Below are 16754 nucleotides of genomic sequence, written 5' to 3' on the forward strand. Positions count from 1 at the left end.
ACACTACTTTTGATATTGAAAATCTCTGGGAAACTAATTCTGAAAATGATGATGTTAATAATTGCCATAGTATTAGTATTATTCATGTTTCTTCCCATAATGATATAGAAAGCTCTAACCTTGGGGATGAGGTGTTTGAAAATCCTTTCGCTACTGATGATTATATGCTTGACACATCTCCTTCTAGTAACAATGATGGTAAGGTTACAGATGAACATACTGTGGAAGATAACTATTCTATTTCTTATGATGACACTATGCCTCCAATCTTTGACAATTGTTATAAAGAATGCTATGACACATGCTATAATTATCCTTATAAAACTTATCATAGTTATGGTGGGATCGCTAAAAATCATTCCCTTAGTATGCAACTTGTTTACCATGTTCAAATTCTTGATAATGATCCTGCTCCATTTACTATCAATGAGAAGAGTTTTTCTTACGCCAAAATTAATGATACCTTTATGCATATGAACCATGATAAAAATGTTTTAAGCGATGGTTATATTGTGTATTTCATCAATGATGCTACTGGAAGTTATTATGAGAGAGGGAAATATGGTTATATGCGTCTTAATAATATTAAGTTTCCACTCTCTATGTTGAGAATCTTGAAGTTACTCGTGTTTTATCTTCGTATGCTTGTCACTTTGCTCCTCATGAATTTATTTGTGTACATGATTCCTTCCCATAGGAAGTGGGTTAGGCTTAAATTTGTTTCATACTTGCTTTTTGATGCTCTCTTTGCTTCAACTCTCATCCTTATGAGAGCATCATCATTAAAATTGTTGAGCCCATCTTAATGGCTATAAAGAAAGCACTTCTTGGGAGATAACCCATGCTTTTATTTTGCTACTGTTTTGTTGTGTCTTGGAAGTTGTTACTACTGTAGCAACCTCTCCTTATCTTTATTTTATTGCATTGTTGTGCCAAGTAAAGTCTTTGATAGTAAAGTCATACTAGATTTGGATTACTGCGCAGAAACAGATTTCTTGCTGTCACGAATTTGGGGAGAGTTCTCTGTAGGTAACTCAGAAAAATCTGCCAATTTACGTGAGTGATCCTCAGATATGTACGCAACTTTAATTCAATTTGAGCATTTTCATCTGAGCAAGTCTGGTGCCTCTAAAAAATTCGTCTTTACGGACTGTTCCGTTTTGACAGATTCTGCCTTTTATTTCGCATTGCCTCTTTTGCTGTGTTGGATGGATTTCTTTGTTCCATTAACTTCCAGTAGCTTTGTGCAATGTCCAAAAGTGTTAAGAATAATTGTGTCACCTCTGAACATGTGAATTTTTGATTATACACTAACCCTCTAATGAGTTTGTTTTGAGTTTGGTGTGGAGGAAGTTTTCAAGGGTCAAGAGAGGAGGATGATACAATATGATCAAGAAGAGTGAAAAGTCTAATCTTGGGGATGCCCCCGTGGTTCATCCCTGCATATTTCAAGAAGACTCAAGCATCTAAGCTTGGGGATGCCCAAGGCATCCCCTTCTTCATCGACAACTTATCAGGTCACCTCTAGTGAAACTATATTTTTATTCCGTCACATCTTATGTGCTTTACTTCGAGCGTCTGTATGTTTTTGTTTTTGTTTTTGTTTGAATAAAATCTGATCCATCATGCTTGTGTGGGAGAGAGACACGCTCCGCTTTTTCATTTGAACACTTGTGTTCTTCGCTTTACTTTTAATGTTCGTGGCGAAGGTTGAAACTGCTTCGTTCATCGCTATTTGGTTGGAAACAGAAAATGCTGCATGTGGTAATTGGTATAATGTCTTGAATAATTTGATACTTGGCAATTGATGTGCTCATATAGATCATGTTTAAGCTCTTGCATCATGTACTTTGCACCTATTAATGAAGAACTACATAGAGCTTGTTAAAATTTGGTTTGCATGATTAGTTTCTCTAGAGTCTAGATATTTTCTGGTTAAGGTGTTTTAACAACAAGGAGACAATGTAAAGTCTTATAATACTTACAATATGTTCATATGTGAGCTTTGCTGCACCTTTTATACTTGAGTTTGCTTCAAACAACCTTGCTAGCCTAACCTTGTATTGAGATGAATTCTTCTCGTGCATCCAAATCCTTGAGCCAATAACCATGCCATTTGTGTCCACTATACCTACCTACCACATGGTATTTCTCTGCCATTCCAAAGTAAATTACTTGAGTGCTACCTTTAAAATTCTATTCCTTTGTCTTTGCAATATATAGCTCATGGGAAAAATAGCCTTAAAAACTATTGTGGTGAAGAATATGTACTTATGTGTCTTATTTCTTAATAAGTTGCTTGTTGAGCGGTAACCATGTTTACGGGGACGCTATCAACTTTTACCTTTGTTGAATATCATGTGAGTTGCTATGCATGTTCGTCTTGTCACGAAGTAAGGGTGATTTTCATGATCAAATGGTTTGAGTATGCATATTGTTAGAGAAGAACATTGGGCCGCTAACTAAAGCCATGATCCATGGTGGAAGTTTCAGTTTGGACAATCAATCCTCAATCTCTTATGAGAATATTAACTGTTGTTGAATGCCTATGCATTAAAGAGGAGTCCATTGTCTGTTGTCTATGTTGTCCCGGTATGGATGTCTAAGTTGAGAATAATCAAAAGCGAGAAATCCGATGCGAACTTTCTCCTTAGACCTTTGTACAGGCAGCATAGAGGTACCCCTTTGTGACACTTGGTTGAAACATATGCTATGCAATGATAATCCATGTTAATCCAAGCTAATTAGGACAAGGTGCGAGCACTATTGGTATACTATGCATGAGGCTTGCAACTTATAGGATATCTTATACATAACACATATGCTTTATTACTACCGTTGACAAAATTGTTTCTATGTTTTCAAAATGAAAAGCTCTAGCACAAAAATAGTAATCCATGTTTCCCTCTGCGAAGGGCCTATCTTTTACTTTATTGTTGAGTCAGTTTACCTATTCTTTCTATCTTAGAAGCAAACACTTGTATCAACTGTGTGCATTGATTCTTACATGTTTACTTATTGCACTTGTTATATTACTTTGTGTTGACAATTATCCATGAGATATACATGTTGAAGTTGAAAGCAACCGCTGAAACTTATATCTTCCTTTGTGTTGCTTCAAAGCTTTCTACTAAGAATTTATTGCTTTATGAGTAACTCTTATGCAAGTCTTATTGATGCTTGTCTTGAAAGTACTATTCATGAAAAGTCTTTGCTATATGATTCATTTGTTTACTCATTATCTTCATCATTGCTTCGAATCGCGGCATTCATCTCATATGCTTTACAATAGTATTGATCAAGATTATGATAGCATGTCACTTCAAAAATTATCCTTGTTATCGTTTACCTACTCGAGGGCGAGTAGGAACTAAGCTTGGGGATGCTTGATACGTCTTAAACGTATCTATAATTTCTTATGTTCCATGCTACTTTTATGATGATACTCATATGTTTTATACACATTATATGTCATATTTATGCATTTTCCGGAACTAACCTATTGACGAGATGCTGAAGTGCCAGTTGATGTTTTCTGCTGTTTTTGGTTTCAGAAATCCTACAAAGGAAATATTCTCGGAATCGGACGAAATCAATGCCCAACATCTTATTTTTCCCGGAACCTTCCGAGAAGTCAAAGGGGGACCAGAGGGGAGCCCTGGGGGCCCCACACGTGTGGGCGGCGCGGCCCAGGGGGGGACGCCCCCCTAGTGTGAGGAGGCCCCGTGGCCCCTCCGACTCTGCCTCTTCGCCTATAAGTTGCCTCCTGACATAAATCTTCGACACGGATTGATGAAACACCAGAAAACCTTCCAGAGCCGCCGCCATCGCGAAACTCCAATTCGGGGGACAGAAGTCTCTGTTCCGGCACCCTGCCGGGACGGGGAATTGTCCCCGGAGTCATCTCCATCGACGTCACCGCCATCTTCATCGCCATCGCTCGTCTCCTATGATGAGGAGGAGTAGTTCTCCCGGGGATGAGGGCTCTACCGTAGCTATGTGGTTCATCTCTCTCTTTGTGATCTAGTTGAATATCATCTATGTGCTACTCTAGTGATGTTATTAAAGTAGTGTATTCCTCCTCCATGATGTAACATTGACAGTGTGTGCATCATGTAGTACTTGGTATAATCTATGATTGTGATCTCTTGTAGATTATGAAGTTAACTATTACTATGATAGTATTGATGTGATCTATTCCCCCTTTCATAGCTGATGTTGACAGTGTGCATGCTATGTTAGTACTCGGTATAATTGCGTAGGTCTATCTTGCACTCTAAGGTTATTTAAATATGAACATCGAATGTTGTGGAGCCTGTTAACTCCGGCATTGAGGTGCTCTTGTAGTCCTACACAATTAATGATGTTTGTCATCCAACAAGAGAGTGTAGAGTGGTTTTATTATGTGATCAATGTTGAGAGTGACCACTAGTGAAAGTATGATCCCTAGGCCTTGTTTCCAAACATCGAATCTCCGTTTATTTACTATTCTGTTGCATGTTTACTCGCTGCCATATTTTATTCAGATTGCTATTACCACTCATATACATCCATAATACTTGTATTTCACTATCTCTTCTCCGAACTAGTGCACCTATACATCTGACAAGTGTATTGGGTGTGTTGGGGACACAAGAGACTTCTTGTATCGTGATTGCAGGGTTGCTTGAGAGGTTTATCTTTGACCTCTACCTCCCTGAGTTCGATAAACCTTGGGTGATTCACTTAAGGGAAACTTGCTGCTGTTCTACAAATCTCTGCTCTTGGATGCTCAACACTGTCTACAGGAATAGAAGCGTGCGTAGACATCAGTCACCACCAACATTGGCTGCAACTGGAGGATGACTACGGTGAGAGAAGGCGATGACGCATACGTCGACCATGGGCGGGCTTCGCCATCGCTCATGACCTGCAGGTAGGCCAGTTCCTCATCTTCAAGAAGGTGTCCTCTTTCGAGTACATTGTTGTCATCTTCGACCACACCTACACAGAGGTGATGACTAGGTGTCGTTACCATGGCGATGCCACCAGGTGTGTCGTCTTTGAAAGTCATGTCTGAAGCTTACCGGGTTCTGTGTCGCTGCTACCATGTTTGTGTCTAGTTGTTGTTCGTGTCGTGTGTTGAACTATGATCGGCTCTGCTGTGTCATGAACTATGACCGTGTTTGAACAATGTTGTGTTGTCTACTTGTATCGTCTATGATCAGTGCTAAGTTTGTCTGAATTGTGATTGTGTTCTTGCTTCTGCTGTTGATCGCTGGTAACCCCACCACTGAAGAGAAAAGGTAAGCCGAAGCAGATTATATGTTGCAACTAAATAACAGGGCGCCGTTCTAGACTGCTACTAGGTCTGAAAACCGATCTACCAAACGGACAGAGCCAAATCTCCACAGGACAAAAAAAAAAAAAACTCTATGCTTCTTCCCACTGCGCAAGTGGTGCAGCAAATTGCCCAAAGTCAATTCCGGATCGGCACGTCCACACGGCAGCCGCCGGGAACACGGCCAACGCTTCGATTGGGCATGAAGTGTTGCTGCGGCTCATCGCTGCGGGAGCCGGTCCAAGCTTTCTCTTCACGCTTCATGAAGCGTATGGGTTGCTGCGGCTCCACGCTGCGGAAGCCGGTCCACGCGGAGAAGCGACCTCCTCCCCCACCGCCGACGCCGCTGACTCCGCCGACTCCGCCGCACCGGCCGTCCTTCTCCCTGAACGCGCAGCAGGCCGCGCAGCCGCCGCCGGGAGCGTGCGGGGGGGAGGTCCTGGCGCTCGCGGAGTTCTCGCTGGCGGAGCTCCGCGCGGCGACGGGCGGCTTCGCGGCCAGTAACATCGTGTCGGAATACGGGGAGAAGGCTACGACCCTCGTCTACAGGGGCCGGCTAAAGGGGGCCGCCGCCCGCCGCTCCATCGCCGTGAAGAAGTTCTCCAAGCTCGCCTGGCCCGACCCCAAGCAGTTCAAGGTACGCTGGAGAAGACCCCAAGCACTCGTGGCATGGGTCTATGGTAGATTGACAGGCACGATTGGGAGTTTTTGATGAACTGCTGATTTGGTTTGCAGGAGGAGGCGAGAAGGGTGGGCAAGCTGCGGCACCGGAGGCTTGCGAACCTTATCGGCTACTGCTGCGACGGGGACAATCGGCTGCTTGTGGCCGAGTTCATGCCAAACGATACCCTCGCCAAGCAACTGTTCCACTGTGAGTCCCCCCAACTACCTAGCCATGGGCAGTCTCTCTAGTTATCACGTCACAGTTGATGATTCTCCAGAACTTAGAAATCTTTTTCTTTAGTGGATGTCCTTAATTGATGTGGTGAGCAACACAGCACGTGCGGACTTTGTCCAAGTTGCTTCTGTCTGCACTACTATCAGTGCTTGCTTGCAGCATTTTAATTTCCAAATTAAGCTACTGATAGTTGATAAATGACCCTCCTCTAGGTGCTCAGCTCCCCTGTTCCCTTGTTATTTTTGATTATCACCTCGGATACAAGGGGATATGCTTCATTTTAGTAATATTACACTGGTGATTATAAAGTTATATATTACACCCATCATTACGTGTGATCGTTAGTTTTATAATTCTTGTTTTAGATTCTGACAAGTGACTGCATTTACCATCTGTGCTTAATGAAACGGTTGTGGAAATAACAATCAAATTATTTTTTCTCTTCGACATCCTTTTGTTCCTGTGCAGGGGAAAACCAGACCATTGAATGGGCTATGCGTCTGAGAGTTGCGTACTACATTGCTGAAGCTTTGGGATATTGTAGCAATGAGGAACGCTCTTTATATCATGACCTAAATGCATACAAAGTCCTCTTTGATGAGGTAAATGATCATCAAGTCAAGCCATTTTGAATACATAGAACTAGTGCATCAAACCAACTATTACTGTCCCGTTCTGATGGACATAGATATGCTGTTCAGCAGGGTTTGAGGATTAGATTTTTGTATCTTTTAAGAAAGCGCGATGGGGTGGGGGGATAATTTGATTATTTAGATACAGCCTGTAGGCAAATTGTCTATCAGAACTTACATAGGCATTTAGAAGTTGGCATGCATTCAAGTTGTTTCGTTTTGTCAACAACTTCATCATCTAGGCTTATGAGATGTTGATAGCCTCCTACAGCTGAACATGTAATTTTATAACAATTACCATCATGGAAGAAACGTTTCTAATAAACCTTTCTGGTTGCAGAATGGTGATCCTCGTCTCTCATGCTTTGGTCTGATGAATAACAGCAGAGATGGGAAGAGTTTTAGCACAAATCTAGCATACACACCTCCAGAATATCTGAGAAATGGTATTTGAAAAAGTGTTGCATTCCAATTTCTCAATGTTTTTGCTTATCCCCAGTCTGAATGACATGATCTCTCAAAATGAAAAAAAAAAACAGCTGTTAAGATATTGATTAATGTGTTGGATACTAGTTATAGGGATTCTTTATGTTTTACTGATGTTGTGACCATTATAAAGGCACTCCGATGATTACTTATTTTAGTTATTGTTCTTTCAGGTAGGGTGACACCAGAAAGCGTCATATTCAGTTTCGGCACTGTACTCCTTGATCTTGTCAGTGGAAAGCACATACCTCCTTCCCATGTAGGTTACTTGTTAAGCATGCTTTCTTAGCTTCCATTGCAGCTGTAGATCTATTAAAGAAAATACAGAAATGCACTGCCAAGATTTTTTTGTTTGCTTTTTCTCAGCACAAAATGCCAGTTGAACACTAATGCATGCAGATTCAGTTATTGCAAAAACAATTGTGGTGTCACTTTCTACTACATAATTAGCTGTACAAGTTAATGAATGTTGAAATTCTTTGCGCAACCAGCAGCCTTTGCTGCATATGGAAACTACAACCTGTACAATTATTTACCAAAGCTTTTGACCAGTTCACAATGCAACCTACATTAGTAGGCACACTGGTAATGATGGGCATATGCATCACTGTGTACAGGCACTTGATATGATAAGAAACAGAAATATCCAAGCACTAATGGATTCACATTTGGAGGGGAACTACTCAACGGAAGAGGCCACTACTTTGGTGAATTTTGCTTCTCAATGTTTGCGGTACGAACCAAGAGACCGACCTGATATAAAAAAGCTGGTTTCCATTCTTGAGCCCTTGCAAGCAAAATCAGAGGTAACCACATATGCCTATGAATGAAGACGTTCTAGCTTTGTAGGACTAACTTCCACAATCAGTTGCTGTTTCTTGACAACCAGATTTCAGCTTGCAAACAATTAATGCATCTTAGTGGGGATGAACTTCATAGATATTATAGATGCATGCATCTCTTTCTCTCTCCTGTCGTTTATCTCTGCAAAAAACTTATGGGGTATCCGTATGAGAAAGCAGACATTACATTAATTAGCCTATCATTGATACCATTACAAGATACATATTGTGGTGATTATTTTTCGCAATTTACTAGGCAGAAAGCAGATAAAATAAGCATTCCTTGGAGGAAAATAAAATTTTAAATGTAGAATCAACCGATTGATTAATGGTTAGGAAAGTGTTTGTATGCAAGGCCACATGGGATCAAACCCCGGGTATGACTCTTGGTGTGTCTCATTGAAGTGCATTATTCGTTGAGTGGAGATTGATGTTTCCGTTGATAACGAGGTGGCTGTGGTGTGTGCGGTGACTTCGTAAATCATCAGTAGGCGTGCTCGAACACAACTGGGCACGCGACATACACGGAGTCGTCGGCCTCCATGAGATCGGCCAGTACCTCACGCTCTGGCGCATGGTTGACGCCGTTGTGCTCTCAGAGGCCCAAGACCAGCTCGTCTGGAAGTGGACGCCTAGCGGCACCTACACGGCCCGCTCCGCCTACCTCGCCACGTTCCAGGGATCCATACCATGCCCTGCCTGGAAACACACTTGGAAAGCATGGGCGCCTCCCCGGGTCAAATTTTTCCACTGGCTTGCCTACCAAAACCGCTGCTGGACAGCGGATCGTTTGGCGAACAGAGGCCTGCAACACCATGCTAGATGCCTGCTATGTGACCAGGAACCGGAGACCATGCGCCACCTGCTCATCGAGTGTTCATTCACCAAGCAGATATGGCATGAGGCCTTGGCCTGGCTGCGTATCCCATGCCGGCCTCCGGAGGACGCGGACACATCAATCTTCGCCTGGCTGGACACTACTAAGCGTTTAACTCCGAAGCCGATGCGTAAGGGCCTGGGATCTGCTGCGCTGCTGGTACCTTGGATGGTTTGGAAGCACAGGAACAACTGCGTGTTCGAGCGAGGGCGGCCTTCGGTCGCTGACCTTGTGCGTGACATCCAGTGCGAGGCTAAACTCTGGGCACAGGCGGGCGCCACCGGGCTTGGCGCCGTTCTGCCAACAACCTGGGATGTACACTAGGCTTTCTTTTGGCTATTATCTGTAACCCACCTCCTAGGAGGCTGTAAACTTGTTTCCCCCTACCTTTTCAATGAAATGAAACGCAAAGAGTCCTTTGCGTTTTCTCGAAAAAAAAGTATGTGCTTGTTTTTGTCGTGGCTATGTTGTAGTCCATTTTTCTATAAGGAATAGAACGAAGGAATGACCTCCATTTCGAAAAAAGGAAGGAATGACCTGAAGTACAGAGGTAATATAAGATGATGAAAAACATATTCTTCATGCACACGCATAGAGGAGTAGATCATACTTTACCACTAGCAGTTATCAACATAAAGTGTGCATATCTGCTCCGAACAGTACATGTTATGGGTGAACTTTGTTAGATTTTAGCAACAAATCATATTCTTCATAACGGGGGGGACCGAGTCATACAGTGTTAGTGCGGAAAAACACTCTTTAGTCTTTAGCAACGTTGAACTTTGTTTCCTGGTTGAAGGAATTTGTTTCATTTCTGCGGTGGTTTATATACTTAGTGTTTCCTTATTTTCCAACAGTCTTCCTATGATGAAGAATTCACCCTACCTTCGGAGAGCACCATCAGCACCTTATTGTCTTCTTTAGGTTAGTGCTACTCTGAATGTTTAAATGTCTTAGTTTTATATGCATGTATCCTTAAACTATATGTGAGATTCATAACCCGAAGTTTTTCTTAATGCTAGATAGTTATCACATCAATATAAAATAGTAGCTTTTTACTGTGCTATTTCATACTGAGAACATATATTACTTTCTAGCATATATGCAAATAAGAACTACAATTGGTCTTATTAGAGATTTTTTGTAGTACAGACATGAATGATCAAGCAGCTGATTTTAAAACCTTGGAGGGCATATTGGGTGATTCAAATGCAAATCCGGCAAGGTTATCGTACCCATTTATAAAATCCATCACAAAAGATTTCTCTGAAGAGATCGGTCGCGGTGGGTTTGGAGTTGTTTACATGGTATGATTTATTGTTTTCTTCGTAGATGGTAATTGTACATGTATTTTCCCAGTGGAGAAACTAGTACTCGTGTTATATTAAACTGATGTTACGTTACTAAAAGGGACATCTCGGGGCTAGGAGGGTTGCTGTGAAGAAACTTTCCATACCGCAGGGCTTTTCTGACAAGCTCTTTTTGGATGAGATTAATTGTTTAATAAAGACGAAACATGATAATGTAGTGAGATTTCTAGGTTATTGTTCGGATTCACATGGGGAATTGGTGTCATCAGACCGAAGCCATGTGATGGCTGAGGTACATCAAAGGTTGCTATGCTTCGAGTATGTTCCCAACGGAAATCTTGAGAAACATCTCAAAGGTAAAGTCTGGAACTTTTTTTATTGTTGTTTTTCAGGGAAAATATAACTCCCTTAATTTGAATTACTCCACCCTGAGAATGAGTAAGCTATCTAGGTTGACTTCTAAAAGCTTCCAGCTTTATTTCTCCAATATGTTGTAGTTTTCCATATATGCCCATGTTTTGAAAAGAAAGGTAAGGTAGACCCATACAGTATATATAGGAACTTTAAATTCATATCCATGAGAACTTGAGCCCAGATGATGGACTTAGCTTTATATCCACTCCACGAGCTAAGCGAGATAGGTTAACTTCCTTCCATAACACATTCTTTGACACTCAAACAGGTTGGTAACCACCTAGATTCCCATTTGTCCATTCAGATTTTGTCTACTTTATTGTTAGTGAACCACCCTTTTTCTTTTTGTACTAGCTACTTATGCGCAGCAGATTATAATCACATGGTTGGACAACCGTCAACTTTTCTAGTTGAACTTCCTCAAAAAAATTTAGCATCCAAATACAAGGACCGTGGAAATGCTAGGATACGCCAGCCTCCTTATGTTAAACAATGTATGATCTATAGATAGCGCTTTGAGAATATTATACTCCCTCCGACCCGAAAAGGATATCCCAGAATTGTCTAAAATCGGATGTATCTAGACATTATCAAAAATTGATTAATGTTGCCAATCTTCCACGTGTGGTTTTTGTATCACTTTTTCCGAAGGCCATCAATTTTCCATAAAGTAAGTGGCTCAGAATTCTTTGAGATGAATGTAAATATGCACCAAAATTGTAACCCTTTTCCATTGTTGCAGATAAGTCTCATAATAACGAATGGAAAATACGGTACCAAATGATTAGAGGAATTTGTCATGGTTTGAACTACCTTCACGGACAACGCATTATTCATTTGGATCTAAAACCCGAAAACATTCTTTTGGATGCTCGGTTGGAGCCAAAGATTACAGACTTTGGGATATCAAAATGCTTTGATGAAGGAATATCAAGAGTTTATACTGAAACCTTTCGTGGAACATTGTAAGCTAAGCCTATCAATATTTTTTTTTCTTACTACTGACTTTGTTAAATGTCTTTTTGTGCATATACTAAAGTTAGCTATCATATTTCACGCAGGGGAACTATTGCACCAGAGACCATACACAATCGAGAAATAACATTCAAGTCGGACATCTATGGTTTGGGTTTTATAATAATAAAAATATTAACTGGGTGTACCAACTATGATTTTAACAATGTAAGAACATACCTTTTCCATTCCAGTTTTATTTTTTAACGAACTCAAACTTGCAGCTCCATACTAGTACAATGTTAACTACAAGTTACATATTTAGTGCAATCAGCAAATTCAGTGTGGGATTTTTGTACGAAATTATAGCTCTTAAGCAATATTAGTGCACCGCATAAGCTCGGTATGGATGAAAACTCACTTTTATTGGATTCACTTACATACAATAGAGGCGATATATTTGTTTCATACACCCAGGGTTGAGAGAAAATGCAATATCTACACTCTTCTTCTGAAATATAATACTGTGAACAAAATTTCTATGCTCATTCTAGTCTTTTGCTTTTCACGTCCCAAGGTGACAATGGGAATTTTCTTTATTTGTCGAAAGGGGAAACTTTGAAACATGCAGACCACAAAATCAATTATTTAATTAGCATTAAGGCTTCCATAATACTACTACCATGAGTTATATTTCAAAGTCAATGAAACATCAGGAACTCACCATATTATCTTATAAACACATATGTATGGAAGTTATTAGCGTATGATAGTAGTCTCACTCATATTATCTTATGAACATATGATAGTAGTCTCACTCATTCTCATGAACTACATGCTCTGGATGATAATGCAAACACTTCAATATCAGCATATGGAAGCTATTATGCTTACTGTAAGTTTGAAATTTGCAGTGGCATACATCCTTACACGTGGATGGACCACAAGTGAAGAGCTGCATAGAATTAGCTCAAAGATGTGTGGCTATTGATCAACATAAGAGACCAACAATTGGTGAAATCATGCAAAAGTTGAATGAGATGGAGAGGTTGTGATTCAGAAACGCAGCACCATCATTATTCCAGGTATATACTAGAGATCATTCAAGGTTCAGCTAGAGATTTATGTGGTGTATACTTCTTTCTTTGGGTCCACCCATTTGCATTCCGCACTGTCACATTATTCTAATATTATTAGAAAAACCGTTAGTTGCGCGACAGACTGAAAAATCATGGTTGACAAGAAAATTTTCATTTGGATACAAAATAAATAGGACTTTGGACAGTTGGACTTGGGAGTTTGATGGTCTAACTGCATCTGCCCACTTCGAGTTTTTCAGCACTGTAAGCCCGGGTGGCAGGATGGCCTTTTCCTCGTGCGTTAGGGGCTCAGATCGTGGCAGTGGGGCTGATCTCGGACTCCTCAGCAGTGATGGCAGGGCAAGGGTGGCCAGAGTGTGGCAGCGGGATTGCGGATGCATTGGCAGGCGATCGCGTTGGGTGGTGGCGGCCATGGATGCCACTCAACCTCCGACACTTTCTGGTTGGATTTGGCTCACGGTGGTGCTCCTGGTCTTATCCGCACCACGAGGACGCCCGGGGCAGTTACCCTGGGCTTGGCGGTGGTGGTCATCTCCTCCGTCGGACTGTCGGAGGTGGTCGGCCCGAGGCTGGATTGGTGGGTCTCGAGATCCATCATCTAATCTCGGCTGCGAGTTGAGGAGCCATAGTCCGGACAGGGGTCGGAGACTTTATTATCCTTGCCCAGGGGTTCTCGGTATCCCTTCGTAGGTTAGCTTGGTTCACTTTTGCGGCGCTTTGTTGGACACTCTGGAACATTCGTAACAAGTTAGTCATGGAGGGGAAGACGATCTCCAGCCAGGGCCGGTCCTATGATTTCGAAGGGCCGGTCCTATGATTTCGAGGGCCCGGGGCGAAACAAAAAATTAGGGCCCTTAAAATATTTATTACATAATAATAAATTATTTTCACCTTCTGATGCATAAAGTTATAGATATCGGTTTAAATTATCGATAAATATCTATGCGTCGCTTGACTAATTATTTTTCACCGCCCAATTAATAAATTTAAGATGACACGACTATTTGATGCGATTTTTTTTTTGATAAATCCGAGCTTTGGGGGAAACTATTTTTTTGTCCGAACCCTTCACAAATCTATTTTGGATTCTTACAGCTAGGTTTGGCGCCATTTAGAGTGCAGTTGCAGTCATGCAGATCAGCGCATGGAAAGGCAACCCTCAATATTTTGAAATTCATACCGAAGCTGATAAATTGTTGTTTTTTACTTATTGTGAACGGAGGAAAAGTCAAATCAGCAACGTGACCCTTCTTTGATCCGGGGCCTATGAGTGTAACAATAATAAATTATATATGTATCTATAAAATTATACAAATAAACAATTTTACCTGTATTTATACCAAATTAATTTTAGATAACATATCATAATTTTCAGCTTTGCAACTATTAGTGAAATGGACAGTCGATATAGAAGGAATATGAATCAGTTTTTTTGTTGGGCAGGAAGATGCGTTGGATGTGTTGCTGGACCGGCTCCATCCATGGGCCCCAGCGATTTTAATACCTTTGTACATATATTTTTTAAAGGGTAAAATGCCAAAGCTAACCAAATAAATAAGGCCCATCTAACCAAAACGAAAAGGGGACCAAGAAATTTCACTGGAGCCTTCGTGTGTTACCCTTCTCTGTTGTATCAGCACAAAAAAATTCTCCTACGGTCAGCTCTAATGGCGCCGCCTCCCCAGCATAACATATCTAACTGCCTAGCTGGGACCTAGGGCCCTCTTGGGTCCAGGGGCCCGGGGCGGCCGCCCCCCCCCCTAGGTCCGGCCCTGTCTCTAGCCCTGCTGACGCCTTGTACAAAATGTCTACATATATGCAGAGTTGGAGGGTAATGGTCAGACGGAGGGATAGAGCGTTTCTGGACGAGGTGTGGAATGGGGTTAGTCGACTTCACGCAAGGACAAGGAGGGAAGGACAAGAGGCTGCGGCGCCATAGTTGCTTCTTGTGCTATGCTTGTTCTTTGTATCGTCTCGGGTGTGTGATGTTGTTTCGGTTGCATGTGAAGTTGGTGACACGTGTGGCCTACGTTGTGTTGGGTACCAGACTATCCATGAGGGCTTGACCATAGGCCTTATGTTTAAAAAAAGAAGACATAGTCGTCGGTGAAAACCGAGCTGACTCCGATCATGGCGGGCAATGATGACGTTCTGCGTCGTTATCTTAACGAAGGCATCGTCGAGCAACTATTGTAAACCCACTCGTGTTGCACCATTCCCCGCAAGGCCGATGACAGACACCATATCCAATGCTAGGAGCACGGACTGGAGCCCTCCAAGGACGGATCTCTCGGCAACACTGCGGGCAGCAGAGCGCTGCCTCCTCTCCATGGATACTTGCGCGCTGCCATGGGGAGATGTGGCGTTTTGTTTGTTTTCACTTCGCGGTGGCAGATTCTCTAATTTGTACAAAATTAGAGGCAATGAAAAAACGGATTAGCAAGAAGTTTTTTTTGCTTTTATTATTAGGTAGGCAGTACAGATGTACATTTGTACCTCGATTTATGTGTTGTTGTACTTTTGGATTTTCAGTGTAATTTGGGTAGTGTACTTTCAGTTTTAGCCTACTTTGTACTTGGATTTTGGTGTATTTGTTCTTGGAGTACACTTAAACTTTAATCAGTTTAGTGTATTTTTATATCTTGTATTTGGTTTATAGCAGGAGCGAATTCATGGGGTAGGCTGAAGCCTACCCTCCAATTTTATAGATTTTTTTTTTGAAACGGAGGCAAAAGCTTTGCCTCATCCATTAATTAAGAAGAGGTTGTCAGTTTTTAGGAGAAAACCGGACGAAAACCTACAATAACCGGGCCAAACCCACACAAGCAACACATCCACATAGACCGCAAAGCGACACTAGCTAACACTTGAACACGACACTTCCAACGCCACGCTAAAACATGCAACTCTTACAAACGCAAACTCTCGACCCATCGATCACAACACCGCGAAGAAAACACCAAGTAAAAAACGACGGCCCAAAAGGACAACCTGAGATGGTAGAAACCATCCATCAAGCAACCGTAGACTCCATTGTTGTGATTCCACTCTTCTTTCTCTTGTTTCTTAGATACTCTTTTACCTTCTGAATTTTGCCGCCCGAAGTTTTCTCCGCTAGGAGGCAAGCAATCTCCTTGCTAGAGCCAGGGATAGCCGCTTCCAAACTGGCAACTAAGTCACGAAGCTCTCTAGAGATGGCCTCAGAATTCAGGCCCAATGCACTTGTCTCCTCGACCTTGTCGCCAAGGTGGCTAGGCTCCATAGAAGGTGATGCGGAAGCCACCATCGAGGTCCCAAGCGAGACCACCTGCAGATGCGCCATTGACAGAGGAGGAGAGGGCTCCCCAGACAACTCCTGTAGCTCGGGCATGATCTTCATCACCGGAACTATGATCTCATCGATGTCCTCGCACTCATAGGCAACTGGCACATCTGGAACCACATTCCTACCAGACTCAGGCGAGGGAGAGACGGCAGCGTCGACAACATCACTCTTCTCAAAGCCAAATGTCTGACACGGCGAAGAAGTCGCGATCGAGATCTCGTGCGAGTCGGACCTCACTTCATTGACGGAACGAGCCATATCCACACCACCACTAAGCTCGAGGAGCTCATGCACCCCAGAAGAATCCCCACACAACTCATGTGGCTCTAGCGTGATCTCAACCACCGATGACTTTGGATCAGCGAAGCCAAGCGGGTGGCAACATCCTGCCCACCAGTAGAACACGCCTCCGTCGGCTCCAACGAAACACCAACGCGTGCCAACAAGAGCTTGAGACTTGCCACCTCTTCACGAAGGGGGCGAGACACCTCCTCGACGCGGATAGCAACCAACTGAGCGAGCTCCATGCGCATCAAGGCTAACTCGCATTGAAGGCGAGAGTCGAAACTGGCGCTGACATTGAACTTCTCGCAACA

The 16754-nt window shown here is 42.4% G+C and overlaps 1 protein-coding gene across 4 annotated transcripts; it reads left to right on the forward strand.

The window, feature by feature from the left end:
• The first annotated feature begins 5567 nt into the window (after positions 1 to 5567).
• LOC124676087 (serine/threonine-protein kinase BSK1-2-like) lies at positions 5568 to 15480 on the forward strand. Of its 4 annotated transcripts, none has more exons than XM_047212171.1 (13): positions 5568 to 5957; positions 6056 to 6191; positions 6687 to 6820; positions 7191 to 7296; positions 7510 to 7595; positions 7954 to 8142; positions 9913 to 9979; positions 10208 to 10362; positions 10466 to 10721; positions 11522 to 11744; positions 11841 to 11961; positions 12648 to 12818; positions 14656 to 15480. In XM_047212171.1, exons 1-12 carry the CDS (start codon positions 5583 to 5585, stop codon positions 12786 to 12788), a joined length of 1989 nt encoding a protein of 662 aa, XP_047068127.1. In that variant the 5' UTR covers positions 5568 to 5582; the 3' UTR covers positions 12789 to 12818; positions 14656 to 15480. The 4 variants fall into 4 exon arrangements, 3 of the variants coding, with proteins under 3 accessions (XP_047068127.1, XP_047068126.1, XP_047068128.1); XM_047212170.1 differs by lacking the exon at positions 14656 to 15480 and adding an exon at positions 13929 to 14191; XM_047212172.1 differs by lacking the exon at positions 14656 to 15480 and adding an exon at positions 13073 to 13915.
• Positions 15481 to 16754: the final 1274 nt, after the last annotated feature.

The sequence above is a fragment of the Lolium rigidum genome, chromosome 7 (assembly GCF_022539505.1).
Source record: "Lolium rigidum isolate FL_2022 chromosome 7, APGP_CSIRO_Lrig_0.1, whole genome shotgun sequence".
In the NCBI taxonomy this organism is placed as follows: Eukaryota; Viridiplantae; Streptophyta; class Magnoliopsida; order Poales; family Poaceae; genus Lolium; species Lolium rigidum.